The 24,691-nt window shown below is 43.1% G+C and overlaps 1 protein-coding gene across 1 annotated transcript in view; it reads right to left on the minus strand.

Annotated features, from left to right (window-relative positions):
• Positions 1–24,691, minus strand: part of LOC126418659 (protein takeout-like) — a 65,313-nt gene that overhangs the window by 34,905 nt on the left and 5,717 nt on the right. The window contains exon 2 of the mRNA XM_050085538.1: positions 16,868–16,960. Coding sequence (XP_049941495.1) covers positions 16,868–16,960 — 93 coding nt within the window. The remainder of the gene's footprint in view (positions 1–16,867; positions 16,961–24,691) is intronic.

A 24,691-nucleotide genomic window follows, 5' to 3' on the forward strand; every position in this document is an offset into this window, starting at 1 on the left:
AGGATTTCGTCCGTACGCTCCTAGAATTTCACAGTCGATCTGTGTGAAATTTAGCCGTCCTGGGCACAAACATGGTACCGTCTTGCGAACTCCGAAATACGTTCCTAGTTGCCACACCATGTCACTCACACAGTGTGATGCAACTGTTATCCGTACCACGGCAGAACTATATCTGCAGGGAATTTGGAACATAAACGCTATCCTTGCGCGATTGTTTGAGTGTGGGATGACATGTGTAACTTGTTTTCTGAAGTCCCTACCTAGATACCAACCACTCTCAGCCAGCAGAGACGGAATTAAAGAACACTCACTTTTCCAAATGTGCGTAAGCAGCATAGTAGGATGAACGCATGATAAAATATATAGGTTAAGTGGGATTATGAAGTGTGCGAAACGTATGGCTGCCATCTATTGCATCGATAACGGCCCTCCATGAACGGACAACTGCGTTCTACGAGTAGGAAAGAAGTGTCGATATCAGTATCGTCGTAAGTAACGTGCAAACTGCTCCCTCTAGCACTTTGTTTCGGAGCGCTCCGAATGCAAATAATAGCCCGTTAATCACGTATAACATTATTTGCATTCGAAGCGCTCCGAAACGAAGTGTGGCGAAAACCTGTAGTCAATGAATGATCGAGGAATGTCTCTTACAGCCTTAGTTTACGCATACGTGTCACCAGCTATCCTGCATGTATCCAGTAATCAGCCACATTGATTGCTTTGCCATTTTCTATCATAAGGCCTGATGTTGATGATCTTGAATTGCGCCACACTCTCAGCAGTCGTTCTCTAAATCCCCGTTTTCTCAGATTGGTATTTCACGGTGTGACGTCTGCTCTCAAGGGTTTAAGCAGCTTCCATGTCGGAAACGGTACCTGATTTTCAGCAACCAGTTGTTCATTAGACTTTGTTACAGTTTTCCATAAATTTTCTCGCCATAGTTCAGGCGATTCATCAGCCGTTAAATCAATCAACTGTGCTGTATTTGGTAGCATTATGAAGGGTGTTGGCGATTATCAGGCTGTTCCCTCATTTCAGACTCAGCAGCAGCTTGCCTTCTTTTCATGGGTGGAGCTATGTCGACAGTGGGGTTAATTTGTTGAACTGGCGTTGATTTTAGGCACCCAGACCCAGAGCGCACTGTCTCATTAACTGCCAAATCAGGATATTTGGCGCTTGTAGAGATGCACCAGACAGATGCTGAATACTCTACTTCAGAGAATTTGAGGTTCGTCTTGCAATTTCGTGCTGTGGAGTTTCTAAAAGATATTTTCCGCTAACGTTTTGACAGTGCTTCCGAAATCTCAAAGTCTATACTGTCAGATACCCAAATATTTCTTCGACTCATCATCGTTCAACTCCTGACCCTACCACATCACTCTGATGTGCCTATGTGCAGCTTTATTTTAAAGGTGGAAAGCATACATCTAAGTTTTTCAGAGATTTGACTAGAAGAAATATTCTCTGTAGAATACAGTTCGTATCAGCTTTTCTCTCATTTTCCTTGTGTGGTCACGGCAGTACCACCGGCAAATATATAAATTATCTCGTCTCAGTCGGTGATAGTACACCGCCTTCTCCAGCGGCTATTCCTCCCCAGCAGCGTCACGTAACAGCGTCTATTTTCAAGGAGACGTTTCGGTAATTTTGTCATTCGGATGTCTTTAGTCATGTTATAAATCTTAACGAGCAGCATTACCATAGGGAGTGGAGACATCTACGAAAGTGATTCCTGTCACTTGCTTCCGTTCTAAACCGTCCTCTACGTGATGGCTGACACCGAGTATTTGGCCATAAAACTATTTACCAAGCATAAATACTGTTTTTTCTGGTATGTCTTTGGACTCCATTGTGCCAAAAATTATTTCAAGAACCATTATATAAAGTTCCTTGTGGAAACGACGTAAGTGGCATAAGTCTGAAGTTTTGTGGCTCTATAGATTTTTTCACTGGTCTTAGCTGGTCTTCTACCTTGGCTTTCCTCCAGAGTTTTGGAATGAGTGTGGTAGTGATACAAAATTCATTAATGGTGCAATTTATTTCAGGTCTAAGGTCCCTAAACGCTTCATTTGTTCTGTGTTGATATTATCCACGTCAGAAACTATGTGTTCCTTCAGTTGGTGGATCGATCATCTTAACTCTTCGGTACTGATTGGTGTGGTTAGGGCGTCCACTTCATTAGCCACACCACGCTGATTTTCACTCACTTCTACACATACATCTACACAGATACACCGCAAGCCAACGTACGGTGCGTGGCGGGGGGTACCCTGTACCAACACTCCTTTCCTGTTCCACTCGCAAATAGAACTAAGGGAAAAAACACTATCTGCACGCCTTCATATGACTCCTAATTTCCCGTATCTTAGTTTCGTGGTCCTTACGCACAAGTTAGCGGCAGTAGAATCGATTGGCAGCCAGCTTCAAATGCCGGTTCTCTAAATTTTGTCAGTAACGTTTCTTGAAAAAACGTCGCCTTCCATCCAGGGATTCCCATTTAAGTTCCAGAAGCATCTCTGTAACACTTACGTATTGTTCGAACCTACCGGTAACAAATCAAGCAGCTCTCCTCTGAACTGCTGCGATCTCTTCCTTCAGTCCGACCTGGTACAGATTCCACTCGAGCAGTACTCAAGAATAAGTCTCACCAGCATAGATGCAGTTTCGTTTACAGATGTACCACTCTCTCCCAATGTTCTTCCAATAAACCGAAGTCGACCATTCGCCTCCCCTACCACAGTTATCACATGGTCGTTTCATTTCATAAACCCAAATATTTAAACGGTTTGACTGTATCAAGCAGGACATAGTAATACCGTACCTGAGCATTACAAGTTTGATCTTCCAACTTATCCGCATTAACAACAATTTTCGACGTTTAGGGTTAGCTGCCATTCTCCACACCAACTGAAAATTTTATCTAAGTCGATTTATATGTACCTACAGTCATTCAATTTCGAATCCTTACCATACGCTACAGCATCATCAGCAAGCAATCGCAGTTTACTGTCCACCCTGTCAGCCAAATCATTTATGTGTATAGAGAACAGTAGCGACCTAATCACACTACCCTGGGGCAGCCCTGACGATACCCTTGTCGTCGTTTAGGACGACATATTGGGTTCTATTATTTAAGAAGTCTTCGATATTTAAGAAGTCTTCGAGCCATTCACATATCTGTGAACTTATTCCATATCCTCGTACCTTCGTTAACAGCTTGTAATGGGACACCGTGTCAAATGCATTCCGGAAATTTACAAATATGGAATCTTGGAATCGGCCTGTTACCCTTCATCCTTAGGTCTCAGTAGATCACGTGAGAGAAGGGCAAGCTGAGTTTTGCACTAGTGATGCTTTCTAACACCAAGTTCATTCGTGCACATAAACTTCTTAGTCTTAAGAATATTTTATTCAATATGAGAAACAGCAAACAGAAGTTAGGAATATTGGACTCTAACTTGGCGGGTCCGTTCTTTTACCTTTATTATGTACTGGAGTCACCTGCGCGTATTTCCAGTCGCTTGGGACTTTGACCTGGGCGAGAGATTCATGATAAATGCAAGCCAGATAAGGGGCCAAAGCCGGTAGAATACTCTTTGTAAAACAAAACTGGGGTTGCATCGACACCTGGTAATTTATTTGCTTTCAAATCTTTTAGTTGCTTCTGTACGTAAGGTATGCTTATTATCGTACTACATCGTCCATATTAAAGTCCGTCAGATGGTCAAATGAAGGTATGTTTGTACTGTTATCATGTATGAACGATTTCTTAAACGTGAAATTGTAAAGTTCAGCTTTCGTTTGCTATCTTCAACTGCCACACCAGACTGTCTAACAAGGGACTGAATGGACTCCTTAGATCCGATTAGCGATTTTACATACTACCAGCATTTTTTCGGGTTCCCTGCCGGATCTTTTGCTAAGGTGTGACGGTGATAGCTATTGTATGCTACGCGCGTAGATCCTTTCTCAGAAGCACGTGTCTCTACTAACCTTCGTTTGCCGTCCCTTATGCGTTCTCTTTCTAAGCCCGCAACGGCCTCTGCTTCCTCAGCATCCACCCAATTTCGTTATTAAACCACGGTGGGAATTTTCCACTTAATAGGCACATAACTCTCTAGACCGTGATTTACAGTCTGCTTAAACTTTGCCCACAATTCTTCTCCATCAATCTTACAGGAACTAAGTGATGGCAATTGACTGTGTAAGTGAGATGTTAATAACTTCTTATCTGCTCTGTCTAGTAGAAATACTCTCCTAGCCTTCTTGACTGATTTATTAACTTTCGTGGCCACAATACCTATAATGACATCATGATCGCTGGTCCCAATCTCAATACTGACAATGTTGATAAGTTCCAGCCTATTTGTAGCTACAAGGTCTAAGATATTTCCAGTGCGCGTGGGCCGCCGAACTGGTTGGGCAAGACAATTTTCAGAAAACGTGTTCAAATGTACTTCGTATGACTGTCTGTCCGTACCCACCGTAGTGAATCCATAGGCATCCCAGTCTATACTCGGAAAACTACAGTCGGCTCCCACCAGTATTGCATGATCTGGGTATTTACTCGCTACTGACCGTAGACTTCCCTCGAATGACTCTAGGACTGTGACAGCGGAATTGGGTGGCTGTTAAAAACATCCAACATTTAAAAGACATCATATTTACGCCAGTGGCTGTAACACTTTCTTTATTTTACGATTGCAATTTTGGCGTTAGGCCATTACTAAGTGCAGCTTTTTGTGGCTTTAAGCCATGTCAACTTAAAATTAACTTGGTTTTACCTACACCTGTTATACGCAACCAGATGACTTCACTGTCACACACAACTTCGACCTTAACAGGGACAAAATTTTTGTCAGCTTAAATGAACGCTTCCAGTGCTATGGCCTTTAATCTGTCTTTCTGATATACGTTTCACGACTCGGAAAATGTTTCAGAGTTTTCCACTTCGAGTTTCAGCCAGTTGTCTGTCCCAAAAATAATTCAAGAGGGAGAACTTTCGTCGTGGGCAGTAAATTCAGAAACTTCATTACGAATACTTCGATACTTCACTGATAAATTTCTGACAGTCGAAGTGTCTTTATTCTGAGTGCCGTTTGAATTCTCTTGCTACATATCGGCTGGCCAGTGTTCATCAGAGCCTAAAAATCTCTGCCGCACGGTCAGGGGCGCCTTGTCCCAGTCCGCGCGGCCCACCCTGTCGCAGATTCGAGTCCTCCCTCAGCATGGGTGTGCGTGCTAGCGTGAGTTAGGTTAAGTTAGATTAAGTAGTGTGTAAGCTTAGGGACCAGTGACCTCGGCAAAAAATGTTCGAGTGTGTGTGAAATCTTATGGGACTTAACTGCTGCGGTCATCAGTTCCTAAGCTTACACACTACTTAACCTAAATTATCCTAAGGACAAACACAGACACACACATGCTCAAGGGAGGACTCGAATCTCCGCCGGGACCAGCCGCACAGTCCATGACTGCAGTGCCTTAGACCGTACGGGTAATCCCGCGCTGACCTCAGCAGTTTGGTCCCTTAAGACCTTATCACAAATTTCCAAATTTTCTAAAAATCTCTCATGTGCATTCCACAAGTACTCTGCCACCCGAGTAGCTGCTTCCTTTTTGTAGGGCACTCCTCGCCTAACAAGGGGAGTCCTGCAAATCCCCTCACGGCAACGCAGGTATAGAAATCTGCAGCCAAGATCGTCACAGAGTCGACGAAGCCTTTGGCTGAGACTCTCCAGTAGGCTCCAAATCGAAGGAAGCCGATCAACTCTGGGAACGATGCAGCAAATTGCGAGCTCTGTTTGCGCCCCGCGTGTGAGGCCAACAGCCTTCGCCATCGCCGCCAGTCGTCTGTACGAACTGAGGATTGTCTCAGAACCCACGCGACAGGTGTCTTTGGTGTAGTCGTCAGTCACAACATGGAGACGACTGCACACTGCACGCTCGATAGGTTTAGATGGGATTTTACAATTTAACAGAGCTATCGTAGCGGGAGTTTTTCCATTTAGATCAGGTGCTGGAGTTTTAGGATCGTTGCAGCGTTTGTTTACTAACTTCGACACTCATTGGCTGTTTTGTTTCATTTCGAGATTCATTGGCAGTTTGTACCAGCTTCCCGATCGCGCTGTTGATTCTGTTTGCAGGACCTCTTCGCATGCTTGAATAGTATTTTCTGAGAAAGGTTCGTCATTGTATATCGACTGGAATTGTCCTACTGGTTATTGAGAACCTCATTCCAGGCACTAAATGTATCCAGTCCTGCAGCTGCCCGATAAGTTCTTACCAGCAGAACTAAATTGTCGTAAGGGCTGGCACTTGATTCCAACTGCATGATATTTCCATCCAGTTCTCCTACAATGCCCTCTCATTTATTTTACGAAAATTAAAGCATCTTTGAATGTACCTTGTGTTGAACTTGTAGTGTTATCGCTGGCAAAAATATATATCATCATCTTTTTTACAATTATCACAGCTGTGTCAGCGATACATTCTATGACTCATTACATTCTGCAATGAGTGACTGTCGCACAACAGCCATCCAAAATATCTGACCTATAAAAACACCTAGAAATAACCAGTCAAAAGATTAAAAAAAGTCGAAATAACATATTAAGAAAGCTGAATGGAACTTCCTGGGGAGCTCAAGCTAAGACCCTACGCACCGCAGCACAATCTCTTGTTTACTCGGTGCCAGAATACTGCGCCAGAGTCTGGTACAAGAGCACACACACGAAGAAAATAGATGTCCAGCTTAATGCCACCATGAGGCTTGTCTCAGGAACTGTGCAATCAACTCCACTTACCTGACTTCATGCCCTTTGCAATATAGCTCCTCCCTCCCTCAGAAGGCAACAAGCAGGTACTCGAGAATGGAAGAAAATTAATGACCCCTCTGTCCCTGAAAATATACCTATCCGAAAACTATTGGACCATCTACCAACTACCCGCCTAAAATCCAGGAAACCTATAGGAGAAGACAAAATCCTCAAATTCCCAGAAAGATACGACATAACAAGCGAATGGAGGCAATACTGGTCGCAGAATAATAACCATCCTCTCATCACTGATTTTGATCCTTCGATACCGGTGGAAGGAATGCAAATGCCCAGAAGAACCTGGGGCAGACTTAATCGTGTGGGGACTAACCACGGCAGGTGAAAGGCCATTCTCCACAAATGGAAACTCACTGATGACCCACGATGCGACTGTGTTGCAGCAGAACAAACAATCCCTCATCTGATCTTCGAACGCCCTACGAGGAGGTTTGAAGGAGAATGGAGGGATATCATGAATGCTACTCCACGTGCTGTTCAGTGGGTGACCTGCTTAGATGTGGACTTGTAATAGCTGCAGTGGCCGTCTCCCTAATCTTTCGCACATTGCTGTTTGCAATCAATCATTTAATAATATATTTGTAATTCATTTATTACATTAATTAATAGTATGTGTGCAATTTTACTCTGAAGATGCTGTACGCTAAATAAATAAAATAAATAAAATCTAAGACTCTTGAGGTCTGAGCGGTCCATCCATCTACATCGCTCACATTGCTCCTGCAGAGCACACATAACCATACCTCGCATAATATCTTCTCTGAAAAGTTTTTTTGCGTTTTTTATATATTCAGATTAACGTAAGAACGTGCTGAAAATTAAAATAAAGAACTGTAACTCTCTAGTTGGACTTTTTAGTGCCTTGTACGAGATGAAACATATACACTCATGTTCTGACAACTAAACATCATGATAATTAATATCTATCCACACAGCCTATGAAATTCTAGTACTGGAAATTCGAATGGGTGCCTCAGGTTAAATCTGAAAAATGCAAAACAAAAGAAATATGATTTCATTTGTGCTATCTCATTTTCCCTTTAATAAATGTACATCTCTGCTGTTCTTCCTCCTCAGAAAAATGTCACCTACCAGTTTTGTTTTTATTCATGTCAGCATCAACAATAACGAGTACACGATAATGCACGACTAACAGTTCAAACTGCAACAACAAGTAGCATAGCATATTATGACAGTTTACTTATATGTGTACACATAGTAGTGTTGCTCCAGCAAGCACAGAGCCGAGATAAGACAAGCTCGAACGCAGTGTCTCAATCGGAATGTAAACTAGGAACGAAAATTGCTGCTGCAAATTGCGAGGCACATCGCTAGCGTATTGCCACACCAGCTAGAGCAGTGAGTGGAGATTGCGACAGCAGCGGAATGACCACATTATAGCGTCATTCTTACAGCACCGCAAGGTTAATTAAGACCGCGGAACGCACAAGCAAGAGCGCCTCTACAACGTCCAGATGTTGCAGCAGTTGCCAAACGGATATCGTGAGGCGACAGTTGGGGCACCTCAGTGCTGTATAGAGCGCTTAAAAACCTAGAATATTCCTAATTGAAAGAAAATCAGCCTCGGTCACTATTTTTAATAAACTAACGTAGTTTAGACACTACTAGAGTGTTTTCCTCAGAATTTAAATCAAAGAATGGTCAATATTCTATAACATGGTCGCAGAATTATGACTAAAAACGTATGATAGAGTATAACTACGGAATCGTCGTCAAAGACTGGCGGTACTTATATGTCATTTATAAAGTCCGTTTTGCAACCTGCACCAAGCAAGTAACGAGCAGCCCTTAGTGGCTCGCCATCGCAGTTTTATTTATCTTAAATATCTTTGTGACTAATGCCCTTTTGGCATATTTGTTATTTCATAAATGACATATAAGTACTGCCAGACATTCACGACGATTCCGTACGTATACTCTATCATACGATTTTAACCATAATTCTGTGACCATGTTATAGAATGTAGACCATTCTTTGATTTAAATTCTGAGCAAGACACTCCTGGCAGTGTCGAAACCAGGTTAATTTATTAAAAATAGCGATCGAGGGCTGATTTTCTTTCAATTGTAACTATTCACGGTTTCTGAACGTGCAGCCATGTACAAGATTTTGCTAGAATATTCTCTCATCTCCACGGTTTGATAACATCGTAGGTACGAACTATCCAGAATAAATACTTGAACTTCTCAAACACAGGTTCAGCCGGTATGACAGTCTTGCAAGTTACAGTGAATCCGCGATAGAGCTGTTCCGTCATGAGCTGCTTATCGTTCGTATGATGACTTCAGATACAAGACACCTGCCAGCCAAGCTGATCCACTCAACTGCCGCGTATTTCCGTCTCTGCAGCCTTTGCTGCCACTGAAGACTTGAGCGGCTTCCACAGTGACCCCTGGGGTCAGTCGAGGATGACCGACGGCATGCTGACCTCACAGCCTCTTATAGAGGCGCATTTGAGCCACACTTCGCTGTACTGTGAGCAGCTATTGGTGTCGCATCTTGCTGGGAGGCCAGAGCATACTTCTACAGGTATTGACAACAGGTGCAGAACTGGTGGACGTCAACCAGGATGCAGACCGCGACAACCATGAGAGCACCTTGATGGAACAGTTTTCCCGACCCTTAGCGTCCCGGCACAATGGGCAACGCCTACAGGCCCGTGGGATGGTATTCTGCGTGAGTGCTTGCCGACTGCACAGTCTCTAACCATTCCACGTAACGTCGACGTCTAATGAGTTGTGTGAATCAGTAAATCTCAGGCATGCGTGCCGCCCTGCCCGCCGCTAGACAATTCCAAGGACAAGCTATAGTTGCATTGTATAAATCCTGACAACAGATGGTTCAAATGGCTCTGAGCACTATGGGACTTAACAGCTATGGTCATCAGTCCCCTAGAACTTAGAACTACTTAAACCTAACTAACCTAAGAACAGCACACAACACCCAGCCATCACGAGGCAGAGAAAATCCCTGACCCCGCCGGGAATCGAACCCGGGAACCCGGGCGTGGGAAGCGAGAACGCTACCGCACGACCACAGATGTTTCCACACCAACAGTGTCATGCATACGCCCTCTGGCATGTCGCCAAACCACACTCCCGCACTCCTATTTTCACATCCGGAACTCGTAGGGTCCAAGTTTCCTAGATTGTTTGGTGAATTTGGAGTTTGGAAAGTCGAAAATTTGTTTCACAAAGCTGACAACTCCGTCCGCAATTATGGCTTTAAGAGCAGTATGTATGTCCTATACCCACAGTGTTAAATTTGAAATATTGATGACTCATTATCTCAGAACTTGTAACAGATAGAGATCTGAATTTTTTAGAATGTATAGTATCACTCCCTTTCTGATTACTGAACCAGAATCAAAATGTACAGAGAAATAATTAGCTAGTTACGATTTTTTAAAAATGTTGTTCAATATTTTCTTTTAATAGTCCACTTTCTCTTCCATAAGTAAAAAACCGTTAGAGGTAGAGATGTTTTGGGAGGTTCAGTAGCTGCCGTATACCAAGGGGTAACACAGTGCAAAATTAGAGATATGTATCTGTAATAGTTCCTGAGACAATGGGTGAAATAATTTTAAAAATGTCATTTCCGGCAAATCAAGTTCAAACATTTTAATTGATATTAACTCACACATGGAGGCATGCCAGCTTCTAGAAACAGCCAGGCCCATAATCAGCATTGTCTAGATCCTGTTCTTGACTATCCTGCAAACCTAGAAGCTTCCTTCTTTTCCTGCTTCTTGCTTCTTTAGTCATTTCCTCTGCTGCACGCTGGGCTTTCATGATCCTAAGTCGATCCATTCGCTGAAAGGCTTGCAGTGTGTTGGCACCTGGAGTGATACCAAGTTCCTCTAGTACCCAGATTCTTCCCTTTATACCGTCATTAAAAGTTATCACAGAGTCACAAACACCTTCCTTCCCACAAAGAAATTTTTTGGTATTCGGGTTTAAATGACGTTATTAAAAGACTCATTAGGGTTTTGTGTTCGACCATCGAGACATTTGAAAGGAAGGTCAGGATGAGCTAATTCTCTATATTTTGGTTTAATGGCTTCCATCACTGCAGATGGTATGCTATTTTTGTGCCTAAATTGTTCCTCGCTACCCACTGCCTGAGCTTTGCTGTACTTGCACCATGAATCAGCACCAGGTGGACAAAGACCATGTATAGGTGTATCATCAGTGGAAGATTTGTGGAAAAATGTAGCCCACACTGCTCGTTTCATCCCTTGTAGGTCATCTGTATTGTTTCTTATTGCCATTCCATAATAATGCTGGAGTTCATCAATGTTTTTGTCTGTAAGTGTTCCTTTACTATTTAGAGTCTTTCCATCTGAGAACTTCTCTTTTCCTTTTGCCTGCTTCAATTTTGGGAGACCTGTTCCCATCCGTTTGTGAACGTGGCCCACACATTCAATCTCAACAATCTGCTTATTACCATAAGGTTGGCTTTCCACTACTGATTTGTAAGCTTTTGAATCGCCATCCCCCAAGTACTCAGTGTAACACACACCTCCCTCTGTTGGGAACGTCTGAACATAGAAACATCTGCAGTAGCCTCCATACCCCCACTAGTTCCCTCATAATTCTTAGCGCAATTTGTTTTATGGCTTTCAGTTGTTTCATCAACTGATTTACACTGATGACAGTATTTAGTTAGCACTTCAATGTCTAAAACTTTACCTGTGTCAACACTAGTGACAGTTGCAACTCAATTTTTGATGATGACACATGGCAGAAGAGAGGTCACACAACTGCCAGAGACAAGTCTGTTGTGTTATTTAATTCTACTGCTTCTGTAGCAGCAGCTTTCATAGAAGCAACAGCAACAGATTTGACACATTCACCAATTACTTCTGTGTACTTACTTGATCTGGTTGGTGGGTTTGGCAAGTTCAGCGTTTGCACGTAATACTTCAGCTGCACTCAATCCTTTCCCAACGCACCTCATTCCATACAGGAATATAATATTGCTCTCAAACAAGTCATTCTTGCAGTTTTAAGAAGTCCAAAATTATGTCGAGAGCCTGCAAACTTCGCACTGAATATCAAGTTTGTTAGCCAGTCCATTCCTTGCAGATGAGTCCTCAGAGATGCTAATTTGTCCACCACAAACCTTACATGACACAGCATCTTGCAAAACTTGTCTTAACACACTCAAATCTAAGAGAACATAACCTAAACTATTTTGATCTTTGCCAATAAATAAATCCTCATGGTCTCCAAGTTTCTTCTCCGAAGCACCAGTAGGCCTGTCCTTATCACGGGTCTGTGAAATATCTATTTCAGGATCAACACTCGCTTCTTAAAAGAACCCTTTCTTTTCCTCGTTTTGAAAAGAGGTATAAGAGCGTATAATAACATACCAAACCATTATGTTTTCAGTTCAAAACTTATGAAACACGACAACCACAAAGTAAATAAACAAAGTACATGTGCTGTACCGCCGTTTCTGTTTACACAGTACATCCAACCACTTAACACGAACTTTAACATGATTTCAAGGAATAAATATCTGAAAACCACAGCCTTCTAGATTGAATAGTTCAAGAGATAGAGATACTTAGGCAAGTCGGTACAGAACGACCGGATAATTTTACACACGCACTATTAACTTTGAAATGATAAAAACTACACTTCCAATTGGAACTTTTCGACAAATAATGCATCCAATTATTCAGGAGAGATCAAATATTAATAAGAGATAATAATCCGAAAATGTCACTTTTTGACCAATTCCGCCATACGTACTCCCCTTAACCTATCAAGACATAAAATTCAAATGGGCATGAATGGTTATAGTGAGCAAAGATACCATTCTACTTCAAATGTATGCCACAGTTCATCAGTCATATCGGTTGGCGAGTAGTATCATGCCACGCTCTCAGTAACGCCTGATGAGATATTTTCAGTGCGAAAAGGATCTGGAGGAAGTGGGTGGAACATCCTCTGGGTTGAATTAGACCAGGACGCCACAGACCGCATGACGTCCAGTGTTGTCTTGTTGCAAGGTAAAGTCATGGAAGACGCGAAGGTAGGATAGGACTACTGCTCTTCACATGTCAGAAATATTGCGCTTGGCCTCCAAATTACAGGTTATGCTGGTCGAAGATGATCCCAGTGGCTCTCAATACCACTTTGTCAGGTGTTGGGCTAGAACGATAATGTCAACCACATTCTGATAACATTCGTTCGTCTCGGAACCTCTGCACATGGAGGCATCCATCGTGATGCTATATGGAAAACTGAAACTCATCTGAAAAGATGATGTGATCATCGGGCAGTGCAACGGCTGGTTGCATCTCTTCACAGGCACGTGAGGGAAAGCTGCAACAGTGATGCTGGCAGTCCTTGGTGGTTCTGGCGTCGGTGTACTGTCCATTGTACTTTGCCACTTCCTCACAAGGGACGTCATGTGGCAATATGATCCCACGCTGCCAAGTGAATAACGTGTCTGCCAGCATCTGTCGAGATACTGCGCTGTCAAGTAAACAATACACATGTCTGCGCTGGCAGAAGTCACTTGGTGCCGTGCAGATCATTAATGACGCCGAGTATCGCCTTCCTGAACCCATCGTTGCCAGATATGCATGGTAGTCGTGGAATCAAAACCAGCACGTACTGAAACGTCAGAGAACGACAAACTGCAGTTTCAGTAGGCGCAAAAAAAAAAAAAAAAAAAAAAAAAACGAATTTGTCGAATTCTGACATATCATTACTGAAACGTGGTATATTACTGAGAACTCCTCTGCGTTATCACAAGCTGTATACGCATTGTAGACTGTGTTACTACTGCTTACTTTGTGTGGTTGTGCCGAAATGCCAATCATTAGCATATCGAAACATGTACAACAGTTTATGGCAGTTTGCGTTCTGTTGCATCCCGCTTCATGGTGCTGCAACTTTAATGACTAGCAGTCTAGCTTTTCTCTGTTAGTCAGCCGAAATTCATCAAACAGCTGGAGGAGTTCATTAGAGACGGATTATAACGTTTTAGCGAGATCGATGTCATCAGTGTCACTAGTTGAGGGAAAAGCAGGCTACAGCTCCTACAGGAGGAATGGGTGGTTTTACTCCTCGGTATGCTGCATCGAGTGACAGTTGTGCTGTTTTGCGTACACCTCATATGTCTTTGCAAGTTAATTAAAGGAAATAATATCACACAATGTACCGTACGATAATTAACAAGAGTGACCCAATCAAACATGACTATACAGGTACGACACCGCGCACATACAGAAATTAACTAGAGACAAGGGATCACATAATCTGTAACAGAAACAAGTGGTCACTATTGGAATCACATTTACTGCAAAGTAAGGCACTGAACAAACAATTGATCATTAAATACTTGGGCACTGATTTTTACGGTGAACTATAACCTGAGCAGCACACTGCTACGGCCAATGACTGTAAGCATGGTTAGTAAACTACGGGAAAACCACAGGGAAATATGCTCGAACCACAGAGAGATGGTTAAAGGATATATTGAAAGCAAACGAAGGAGCGAGGTATTAAAATGGAATAACTAGCTTTTGAAGGAAGTGAACTACTAAATCGGTTATCGCAATGATGTCGCATTTTACCATACTCTTAGCTTAGTGCAGAAGGCAACGGCAGTAGTGGCTGGATATCCTTGAGTTCAGGACTCTCTCTGCCCCCATTACTCGAATGGAAGCTTCATTCTCTATGACCTCAAGGCTCACGCCATAGCTTTTCCAGGTGCCTCCGTCATTACTTTCCCATAGCCTATAGCGAAGTCTTAACCTTCCCTGAAGTGAAGCATGCGCTTTCTGGACACTGTATCTTGGCTGCTTTTCGCTAAAGGGGGAACTCGTCGGCCAGTGGTCACAGCTACTCCGAGTTACGTCTTTTGCTAACCAGCTTGCAGACTCGCAGACGTGCAGTCACTTCGTCAACCTAAACATAGAAGTGAACAGAAAGCAATAACAAGATACAGTCACTGGAGGTACTGATTCTTGATTGCAGTTACTATGCAGTGTCAATGATCGACTACTTGAACGCGAGAAATACGCATAAAAATTTTCCGAAGATTGTGAAGTGACAATTTGAGATAAAAGTGACCACCTAAGAGCTGGAAGATGTTATGACTATCCTCATGCATTGTCATCTGATAGCGACAGAAAGTGAGTCAAAACTGCAGACGGTAGTAATATTCTTGAAAATTTCAGCCAGTGTCCCTGAGATGTCTCTCGGTGTCTTTAGAAGTCACCCCCAACACTATACAGTGCTGGTGCTGATAGTCGTGATAGCTGACTGTAAATCCTCCTAATGGTTTCCCATAGGTTACATACCATAATTTTTTTCACACTTGTTACTTAAAGTCAGTTTTAGAACCACCCTTGTTACCAAACCGTCGAGTCTGAACCTATGAATGAACGAATACAAAGTGATCGCGGTAAATTTATGAGGAAACTCGTAGTCACTGACTAAGCCCTATAAATTTTATAAATGCGAAACGCACCAGAGCAAACAATACACAACTCCAAAATTTTATCGTATAAAAAGACTTTCAGGTTAAATAAATATTTTAGGAGGTTTAGTACAGATTAATTCGAATAAAACATTCCATACAACAAGTATCTAATTTCTATGTGTTACAGACGAACAACCTGTTACTGAGATAAATTTCCATTTCGCTTATTGGTTCTCCAATTGCTGAGGGTTTGTTTAACGACTGTTCTTTGTGGTTGGACGTTCTGAGGTTGTAATTGCGAGGTTTTGTCAAATTCTACTGTTTTGTTTAAACACACAACTTGTATTTACAAGTGCTGAGTATACCGATGTATACACGAGAGACGATTTCCTAACCTTAAAGTGCCATATTCAGCAGTGTTTACTTGTGTTATTAGTATATTGCGTGTAACATTGGGGCACTACCCAACAGTTATATTTCATCTCAATGTAGAAATTAAAAAAATGCGGAGAAATTATTCAGTTGGTAAAACGCTGTACTTCAACAAACACACACGAAATTTCTATACATACTGACGTTACACATGTAACATTGTGGCGTATAATATTCAGGGCTTCCAAAACTTTCGAAAAGGAGGTGCAGGTGTATTGACACCAGATTTTGAGGAACGTTTCTCCGTAAATATGTCATGTAATATGGTAGAATACAATCAGTTGGCTGGTTCTGTTGTGTTACAGTGTTGTAATACGGGGCCCTATTACCTAGGCTTCCTCGAAAATGTGCTTCTATCAGTTCTGGATGAGGTTCCTTTGGCTACACGAATGGGTATGTTCTTCCAACATTAAGGACCCCTGTACTTCCTTCTCATCAGATGACACATTGTTTGCACTTAACATTACAAAAAATGGCTCTGAGCACTATGGGACTTAACTTCTGAGGTCATTAGTCCTCTAGAACTTAGAACTACTTAAACCTAACTAACCTAAGGACATCACACACATCCATGCCCGAGGCAGGATTCGAACCTGCGACCGTTGCGGTCGCGCGGTTCCAGACTGTAGCGCCTAGAACTCTCGGCCACCTCAGCCGGCACTTACATTACAACCCTGAAGATTGATCGATAGAAATACGCACGTTTCTTGGCCATCAACGTCCGCAGACCTTAGCATTTTAAATGTTTGCCTGTGGTGGTGGTTGAAACGAACCGTGCAAAGAAAAAATACCTCCAAGAGGCTAATTGACCGTTCCTATTGTGAGCAGTACTGCTTCCGTAAAATAACACAAGACGAGCTACACGTGCTGTTGTGGTAAGTATTCAAAAGCACATTACGCCTGAGGTGAAATTTATGAAAATAAACTTAGAAAGTTGTCATTTACCTTTACGCAGTATCTTTTGTTAGTATGTGTTTGGGTTACATTCTAACACCTGCATCGCTGCAACTAATAAGAAATGGATACATGCTATACGAAATTTTTTGTTTACTCCTGAAACTCACTCCGCAAAAAATGCATAAATGCTATAGCATTTTCTAGAAACACTATTGAGACATATTGACGTGAAGAGTACCTTTCTTGAGCGATGGAACAGCATACTGGAGCGCTGCCCTGAGGCAGCCGTTGAAGTCTGGGTCATTCTGCTTGCACGTCTTGTACGACGATGCTGTAACAAGAGACGGGATACGGTTATTCCACTACTATTTTTTTAAGATTAGATATAAGATTCTGTAACATACGATATGCCAGTGCAAAGACTTCGAATGAATATTACAATTAAAAAAGGTATTTTCAGGCGAGGGAAATAAAGACACTCAATTTTTTTCACCTGGTATATGTTGATATAAGCTTTTAATATTGTACGATTAATTGCAACCTTCAGTACATAATTAGGTGCATTTATAGGACATAAAATTACGTTTAATGTAAAAAAATTAAGATTTTAACTAAATAGTTTTATTCTACGATAATACACTGCTGGCCATTAAAATTGCTACACCACGAAGAAATACAGATGATGTATTCATTGGACAAATATATTACACTAGAACTGACATGTGATTAAATTTTCACGCAACTGAGAAATCAGTACCTGTAACAACCACCTCCGGCCGTAATAACGGCCTTGATACGCCTGGCCATTGTGTCAAACAGAGCTTGGATGGCGTGTATAGGTACAGCAGCCGAAGCAGCTTCAACACGATACCACAGTTCATCAAGAGTAGTGACTAGCGTATTGTGACGAGCCAGTTGCTCGGCCACCATTGACCAGACGTTTTCAGTTGGTGAGAGATCTGGAGAATGTGCTGGCCAGTGCAGCAGTCGAACATTTTCTGTATCCAGAAAGGCCCGTACAGGACCTGCAACACGCGGTCGTATATTATCCTGCTGAAATGTAGGGTTTCGCAGGGATCGAATGAAGGGTAGAACCACGGGTCGTAACACATCTGAAATGTAACGTCCACTGTTCAAAGTGCCGTCAATGTGAACAAGAGGTGACAGAGACGTGTAACCACGCCGGGTGATACGCCAGTATGGCGATGACCAATACACGCTTCCAATGTGCGTTCACCGTGACCATAATGATGCTGTAACCAGAACTTGGATTCATCCGAAAAAATGACGTTTGGCATTCGTGCACCCAGGTTCGTCGTTGAGTACACCATCGCAGGCACTCCTGTCTGTGATGCAGCATCAAGGTTAACCACAGCCATGGTCTCCGAGCTGATAGTCCATGCAGCTGCAAGTCGTCGAACTGTTCGTGCAGGTGGTTGTTGTCTTCCAAACGTTCCCATCTGCTGACTCAGGGATCGAGACGTGGCTGCACGATCCGTTACAGCCATGCGTATAAGATGCATGTCATCTCGACTGCTAGTGATACGAGGCCGTTGGGATCCAGCACGGCGTTCCATATTCTGCTAACAGTCATTGGATCTCGACCAACTCGAGCAGCAATGTCACTATACGATAAACCGGAATCGCGATAGGCTACAATCCGACCTTTGTCAAAGTCGGAAATGTGATGGTACGCATTTCTCCTCCTCACACGAGGCATCATAACAACGTTTCACCAGGCAACGCCGGTCAACTGCTGTTTGTGTATGAGAAATCGGTTGGAAACTTTCCTCATGTCAGCACACTGTAGGTGTCGCCACCGACGCCAACCTTGTGTGAATGCTCTGAAAAGCTAATCCTTTGCATATCACATCATCTTCTTCCCGTCGGTTAAATTTCGCGTCTGTAGCACGTCATCTTCGTGGTGTAGCAATTTTAATGGTCGGTGGTGTATTGTGAAAGAATTGATTCACAGGAGTCTGCAAGCACTATTTTAAAGGAAAAAATGGCTCTGAGCACTATGGGATTATTCCTCTAGAACTTAGAACTACTTAAATCTAACCAACCTAAGGACATCACACACATCCATTCCCGAGGCAGGATTCGAACCTACGACCGTAGCGGTCGCGCGGTTCCAGACTGAAGCGACTAGAACCGCTCGGCCACGCAGGCCGGCTTTTAAAGAAAGTTTTGTAGGGTTTAATAGTGTTGTTTCAAGGAGATCTGCAAATCTGCCAGAGCGTCAAGGATATTCCAATACCGCGCAAGGACGGGCGCTACCATTTGCACAGAGTGAAAGTAGGCCGACCCGCTCAATTGCAGCAATGTTCAACGGTTATTCTCAGTAGCATGTTGTGTTGCTGCAGCGTACTACTTACTGACAAGGATATACAGCAAGTGCCGTAATCCATTTTCAGAGAAAATTCGCTCAGTGGTAAAGCGGTCAAAATAAGCGGACGTGTGTCTGGGATTATCCGTGGATACTAGACTGTTCGTGACAAAGCAACACTCACAGGTTTCGAGGAACTTTATGTGCCTTCTATCGAATAAATAATTCAATCGAAGCGGTCACGTAGTGGCTAACGTCACTGCTTCACACTTTTGCACCCTGTGTTCGAAACACGATCATTATTTTATTCTTGCTTTTCATTTATCGACTCACTTCCGTAGAAGGTTACTACACTAAAGTTTTGCAGTGTGTATTGAAATAACGTTACCCGTATTCATGTACTACTGTAATGTCTACTGAATAAATTAAACAAAAGCAATAAGTGAATGAGAAAATTGAAATTATTTTCGGTGAAATTTCTGTAGTGTATATTCCTGAAAAATAAACGTGATAATAAAATATATGAACTAAAATAAGAACTGGCATAAAACATAAAAATATAAGAATTCAGAAATTTTGCATCCCCTGAAAATACCATACTGACACATACTATAAGATATATGTTGCCATATCCTGTGAAGCCCAGTTGTTGTTTCATAATTAACATAACAAAAATGGTTCAAATGGCTCTGAGGACTATGTGACTTAACATCTGAGGTCATCAGTCCCCTAGAACTTAGAATTACTTAAACCTAACTAACCTGAGGACATCACACACATCCATGATCGAGGCAGGATTCAAACCTGCACGGTTCCAGACTGAAGCGACTAGAACCGCTCGGCTACACCGGCCGGCTAACATAACACCAATGTATCCTCTAACTAGAGGAGGAATATTATTGTAGTAGCCTTCAACGGACATGAGTAATTAAATGAAACGAAATTTAAAAAGAATTAAATAAAACAGTAATTCAGTTTAGAAAATGGAACTCCAGCCATTGTGTCACCATTTCGGCTGAGACTGGCGTGCACTAACCGTTGACAATCGTTTTCTCAATAACGGTCGAGTAGCTACGGATAAGCCTAAATACGGTTTCGCTCATTTAGACTCCTCTTCCTCTGAACAAAATTTCCGGGAAGTCTGTTCATGGCAGCTGCCATGTTCCCCTCGTGAACTAACCTTCTGTTGACATAAACAGGTTTCGAAAAGGATTCTTCCTACAGCAAACCTTACTTTTTCTGTTTCACCCATACATGTTTCGGTCAATTTTTACCATCGTCGGTGGGTTTACTTTATTTTGTGTGGAATAATATGCATAAGTACAGGATAATATATACAATTCTGGAATTACGGTTTATAGTCTTAACATATATGGGTGAATAGCTAGAAAACTTCATTTGTGAAGGTAGATTCCTCTTAAAAAGTATTTATTTGAAGGAAATCATTCATCACAGTGTAAATTTCCGCCAGGAATTTCATTACGTATACGCCCTTCCAAGAGTGCAATTAAAAAAAAGAATGAAGCTACATCGTCCAGTGTGTGCAGGATAATTCAGCTGAGGGGCATATAACATGCTGCAATCCTGTTGGAAAGAATACCTTTAATCACGTGGTAACTGTAACAGAAGTGACTACATGCAGTTCTAGATAACGGAATTGCAAGTCAGTGATGTGGTTGAAATTTAAAATGTTCCGGCAATGTCTTTGGTATGAGGTCATAAGATGGTTGATTGTGAGCAATCGGCAGATGACACACATTCATCAGTATAGGGCACTATTGCTACTCTGTGAAGCTATTACCTTTCATCCAAACATCAAACCAACTGATTTGACTCATCTGTGTATTTCGAGAGAAGACAATGGCAAACAGCACCTGTATAGTTGTGCTGTATTCTCTGATGGTTACCGCCACTCGTTTGGGGGTGTGGCTTTACTTTTTTGTTCTACATCATAAAGAAAACAACTATGTTTAACCGTTCTGTGTACAAACACCTGTGGAAAATCTTTGTAGCTATTCATCAGTGTGCCCTTTTTTTAAAAAAAAGTTTGAAAAATATATTGTGTTGAACTGTATGTTCTTCACAGCTCGATTCCTCTGCCTCTTAATGCCGCTTTAATTTCAATTCCCGCCACGCGCCATCTTATGTTGACTAGCGACACCAAGGGGGTGCTGTGTGCTCTGCGCGAAGTGGTTCCTCGTTGCACGCGCAGCTGGTGGTGAGCTGGTATGCCAGCAGTGGGGAGTGGTCGCGAGTAGTGCGACGGTTGTCGACGCTATGAGTAGTGTGGACGTGGCCTCGATAGGGTTACTGGCTTTAGTTCTGAATAGAGGTGTCTGATTCAAGAAGTTATGGAAATTCTATCAGTTCTGTTTCCTCCATTTTACCGGCGTGGAAGCAAGACTGTGTCTCTGTACCGGTGGCTAGTCGACGGAGTGTGCAACAATCAAAGTAAGACCTACCATACACATTTGTTCAGCGGTGGTTGACATTCACATTCCGCTAAAACGGTGATCCTATCAGATGCTGTAGTATTCTCCGTTTCTTCCGCTGTGTGCTGTTGGGTTCAGTTCAGTGTTAATATTCAGTACAATGTACACTCCTGGAAATGGAAAAAAGAACACATTGACACCGGTGTGTCAGACCCACCATACTTGCTCCGGACACTGCGAGAGTGCTGTACAAGCAATGATCACACGCACGGCACAGCGGACACACCAGGAACCGCGGTGTTGGCCGTCGAATGGCGCTAGCTGCGCAGCATTTGTGCACCGCCGCCGTCAGTGTCAGCCAGTTTGCCGTGGCATACGGAGCTCCATCGCAGTCTTTAACACTGGTAGCATGCCGCGACAGCGTGGACGTGAACCGTATGTGCAGTTGACGGACTTTGAGCGAGGGCGTATAGTGGGCATGCGGGAGGCCGGGTGGACGTAACGCCGAATTGCTCAACACGTGGGGCGTGAGGTGTCCACAGTACATCGATGTTGTCGCCAGTGGTCGGCGGAAGGTGCGCGTGCCCGTCGACCTGGGACCGGACCGCAGCGACGCACGGATGCACGCCAAGACCGTAGGATCCTACGCAGTGCCGTAGGGGACCGCACCGCCACTTTCCAGCAAATTAGGGACACTGTTGCTCCTGGGGTATCGGCGAGGACCATTCGCAACCGTCTCCATGCAGCTGGGCTACGGTCCCGCACACCGTTAGGCCGTCTTCCGCTCACGCCCCAACATCGTGCAGCCCGCCTCCAGTGGTGTCGCGACAGGCGTGAATGGAGGGACGAATGGAGACGTGTCGTCTTCAGCGATGAGAGTCGCTTCTGCCTTGGTGCCAATGATGGCCGTATGCGTGTTTGGCGCCGTGCAGGTGAGCGCCACAATCAGGACTGCATACGACCGAGGCACACAGGGCCAACACCCGGCATCATTGTGTGGGGAGCGATCTCCTACACTGGCCGTACACCACTGGTGATCGTCGAGGGGACACTGAATAGTGCACGGTACATCCAAACCGTCATCGAACCCACCGTTCTACCATTCCTAGACCGGCAAGGGAACTTGCTGTTCCAACAGGACAATGCACGTCCGCATGTATCCCGTGCCACCCAACGTGCTCTAGAAGGTGTAAGTCAACTACCCTGGCCAGCAAGATCTCCGGATCTGTTCCCCATTGAACATGTTTGGGACTGGATGAAGCGTCGTCTCACGCGGTCTGCACGTCCAGCACGAACGCTGGTCCAACTGAGGCGCCAGGTGGAAATGGCATGGCAAGCCGTTCCACAGGACTACATCCAGCATCTCTACGATCTTCTCCATGGGAGAATAGCAGCCTGCATTGCTGCGAAAGGTGGATATACACTGTACTAGTGCCGACATTGTGCATGCTCTGTTGCCTGTGTCTATGTGCCTGTGGTTCTGTCAGTGTGATCATGTGATGTATCTGACCCCAGGAATGTGTCAATAAAGTTTCCCCTTCCTGGGACAATGAATTCACGGTGTTCTTATATCAATTTCCAGGAGTGTATTAGAAATGAATTCTTGTTGTCTTGTGGTTGAGTCCTGGATTTGTTTGAATTGATAACCAGCGCGTCCCATACCACTCACGACGCACGTCAAGCAAACAAGACAAATGTGACATAAATTTGCATTTGTGTAGTTCGTTTATCCAGTTTTCTATGAGATGTTAGTTAATTAGTTAAATAACTTTAAACTTGTCCCGCTCGTGAAATGGGTTTTTGACATGCGGTTTCTTTTTATGAGTCTGGTCAATTGATGAGTTTAGTACTTTGTGGAGGTCAATCTTATCCTTTCTCTACCTACCTCAGTTTTAGGGAGGGGTTTAAATCCTCAAGCTAGCTTTAAGCCAGCGCTGGTAAATTAGGATCCCTTTCATCTTATGTACAGTTTAATATAGCTTAGAGAGTAACTTATTGTAGTCGAGTTTATTAAGTGGGTTTTGCACGGCCAAGATGATCCCAAGGTGATGATTTTTAAGAGCAATTTGTAACCAGTCAAATCTGAACCCATTTGTTCTTCAGTGTAACTGTTTACACCCTAATTTTCGTGGAATTTAAATATTATAAATTTGCAAGCCTTAATCTGTTTTCTGTAAACTGTTACCAGTGTAGCTGTGACCTATTCAATCAATTGCAACATTTAATTGTTGGTGTCTTAAATGGTTGTGTTGCAATAAATCCAAACTTAAAGTGAATCTTGTCGGTGATTCATATCCCCGGTTCCTCAGTAATGCTAGAATTAAATTTTGATTTAAAAGTTGTGTTAAGATTTTTCGGTGAGTTACTGGGAGAAAAGAGAAGGAGGTGCTTCAGATGTGTGTTTGTGTGTGTGTGTGTGTGTGTGTGTGTGTGTGTATGTGTGTGTGAGACAGAGAGAGAGAGAGAGAGAGAGAGAGAGAGAGAGAGAGAGAGAGAAAGTGTTTTGTGCGTGTCTTTCCGTGTTTGTCGTAGGTCATCGAGGAATGGGAACAAAGGTGTTTGATACTTCGCTGTAATATGTAGTACACCTCTTCTACGCAGGAACCAACAAACGTATTTACACAATAGGAGTACGGAGGTGTTAACAATTTTCCAGTCACTGAAAATTCTATATTAGTGCACCATGAGCATGACAGGGGATTCCTGGGACTACTTGCGATATAGTAACGAAAACACTCTTCCGTGCTCCGCTGAGATACTGTCATAACGCGACACATTACACGGAATGTCACGTGGCAGCGCTCAGTCTCGCGATGAGGAGCGGTGAAAATGATTTGCCACATCATTGTATGTGCGCCATAACAAAAATGTGCGTTTCCACTTAAAGAGAATCTGCTTAAAGTTCACCGTAAAAAAAAATTTAAAAAAAACGGCTCTGAGCACTATGCGACTTAACTTCTGAGGTCATCAGTCGCCTAGAGCTTAGAACTAATTAAACCTAACCAACCTAAGGACATCACACACATCCATGCTCGAGGCAGGATTCGAACCTGCGACCGTAGCGGTCGCTTGGCTCCAGACTGTAGCGCCTAGAACCGCACGGCCACTCCGGCCGGCAGTTCACCGCAAAATATAAATCAGATTACTGCTGCTGCACTTGTTGCGGACTCTTTTCAGAAAGACACCAAAAAGACACCAAGGATAACTATACAAAAGTGTGAACATCCTGATATATTAATAAGAAAGTTATATCACGCGTAAGCAGTTAGATAGCTATTTTGTCTCGAAATGTCCTTCAGCT

This window comes from Schistocerca serialis, chromosome 9 (genome assembly GCF_023864345.2).
Source record: "Schistocerca serialis cubense isolate TAMUIC-IGC-003099 chromosome 9, iqSchSeri2.2, whole genome shotgun sequence".
Lineage (NCBI taxonomy): Eukaryota > Metazoa > Arthropoda > Insecta > Orthoptera > Acrididae > Schistocerca > Schistocerca serialis.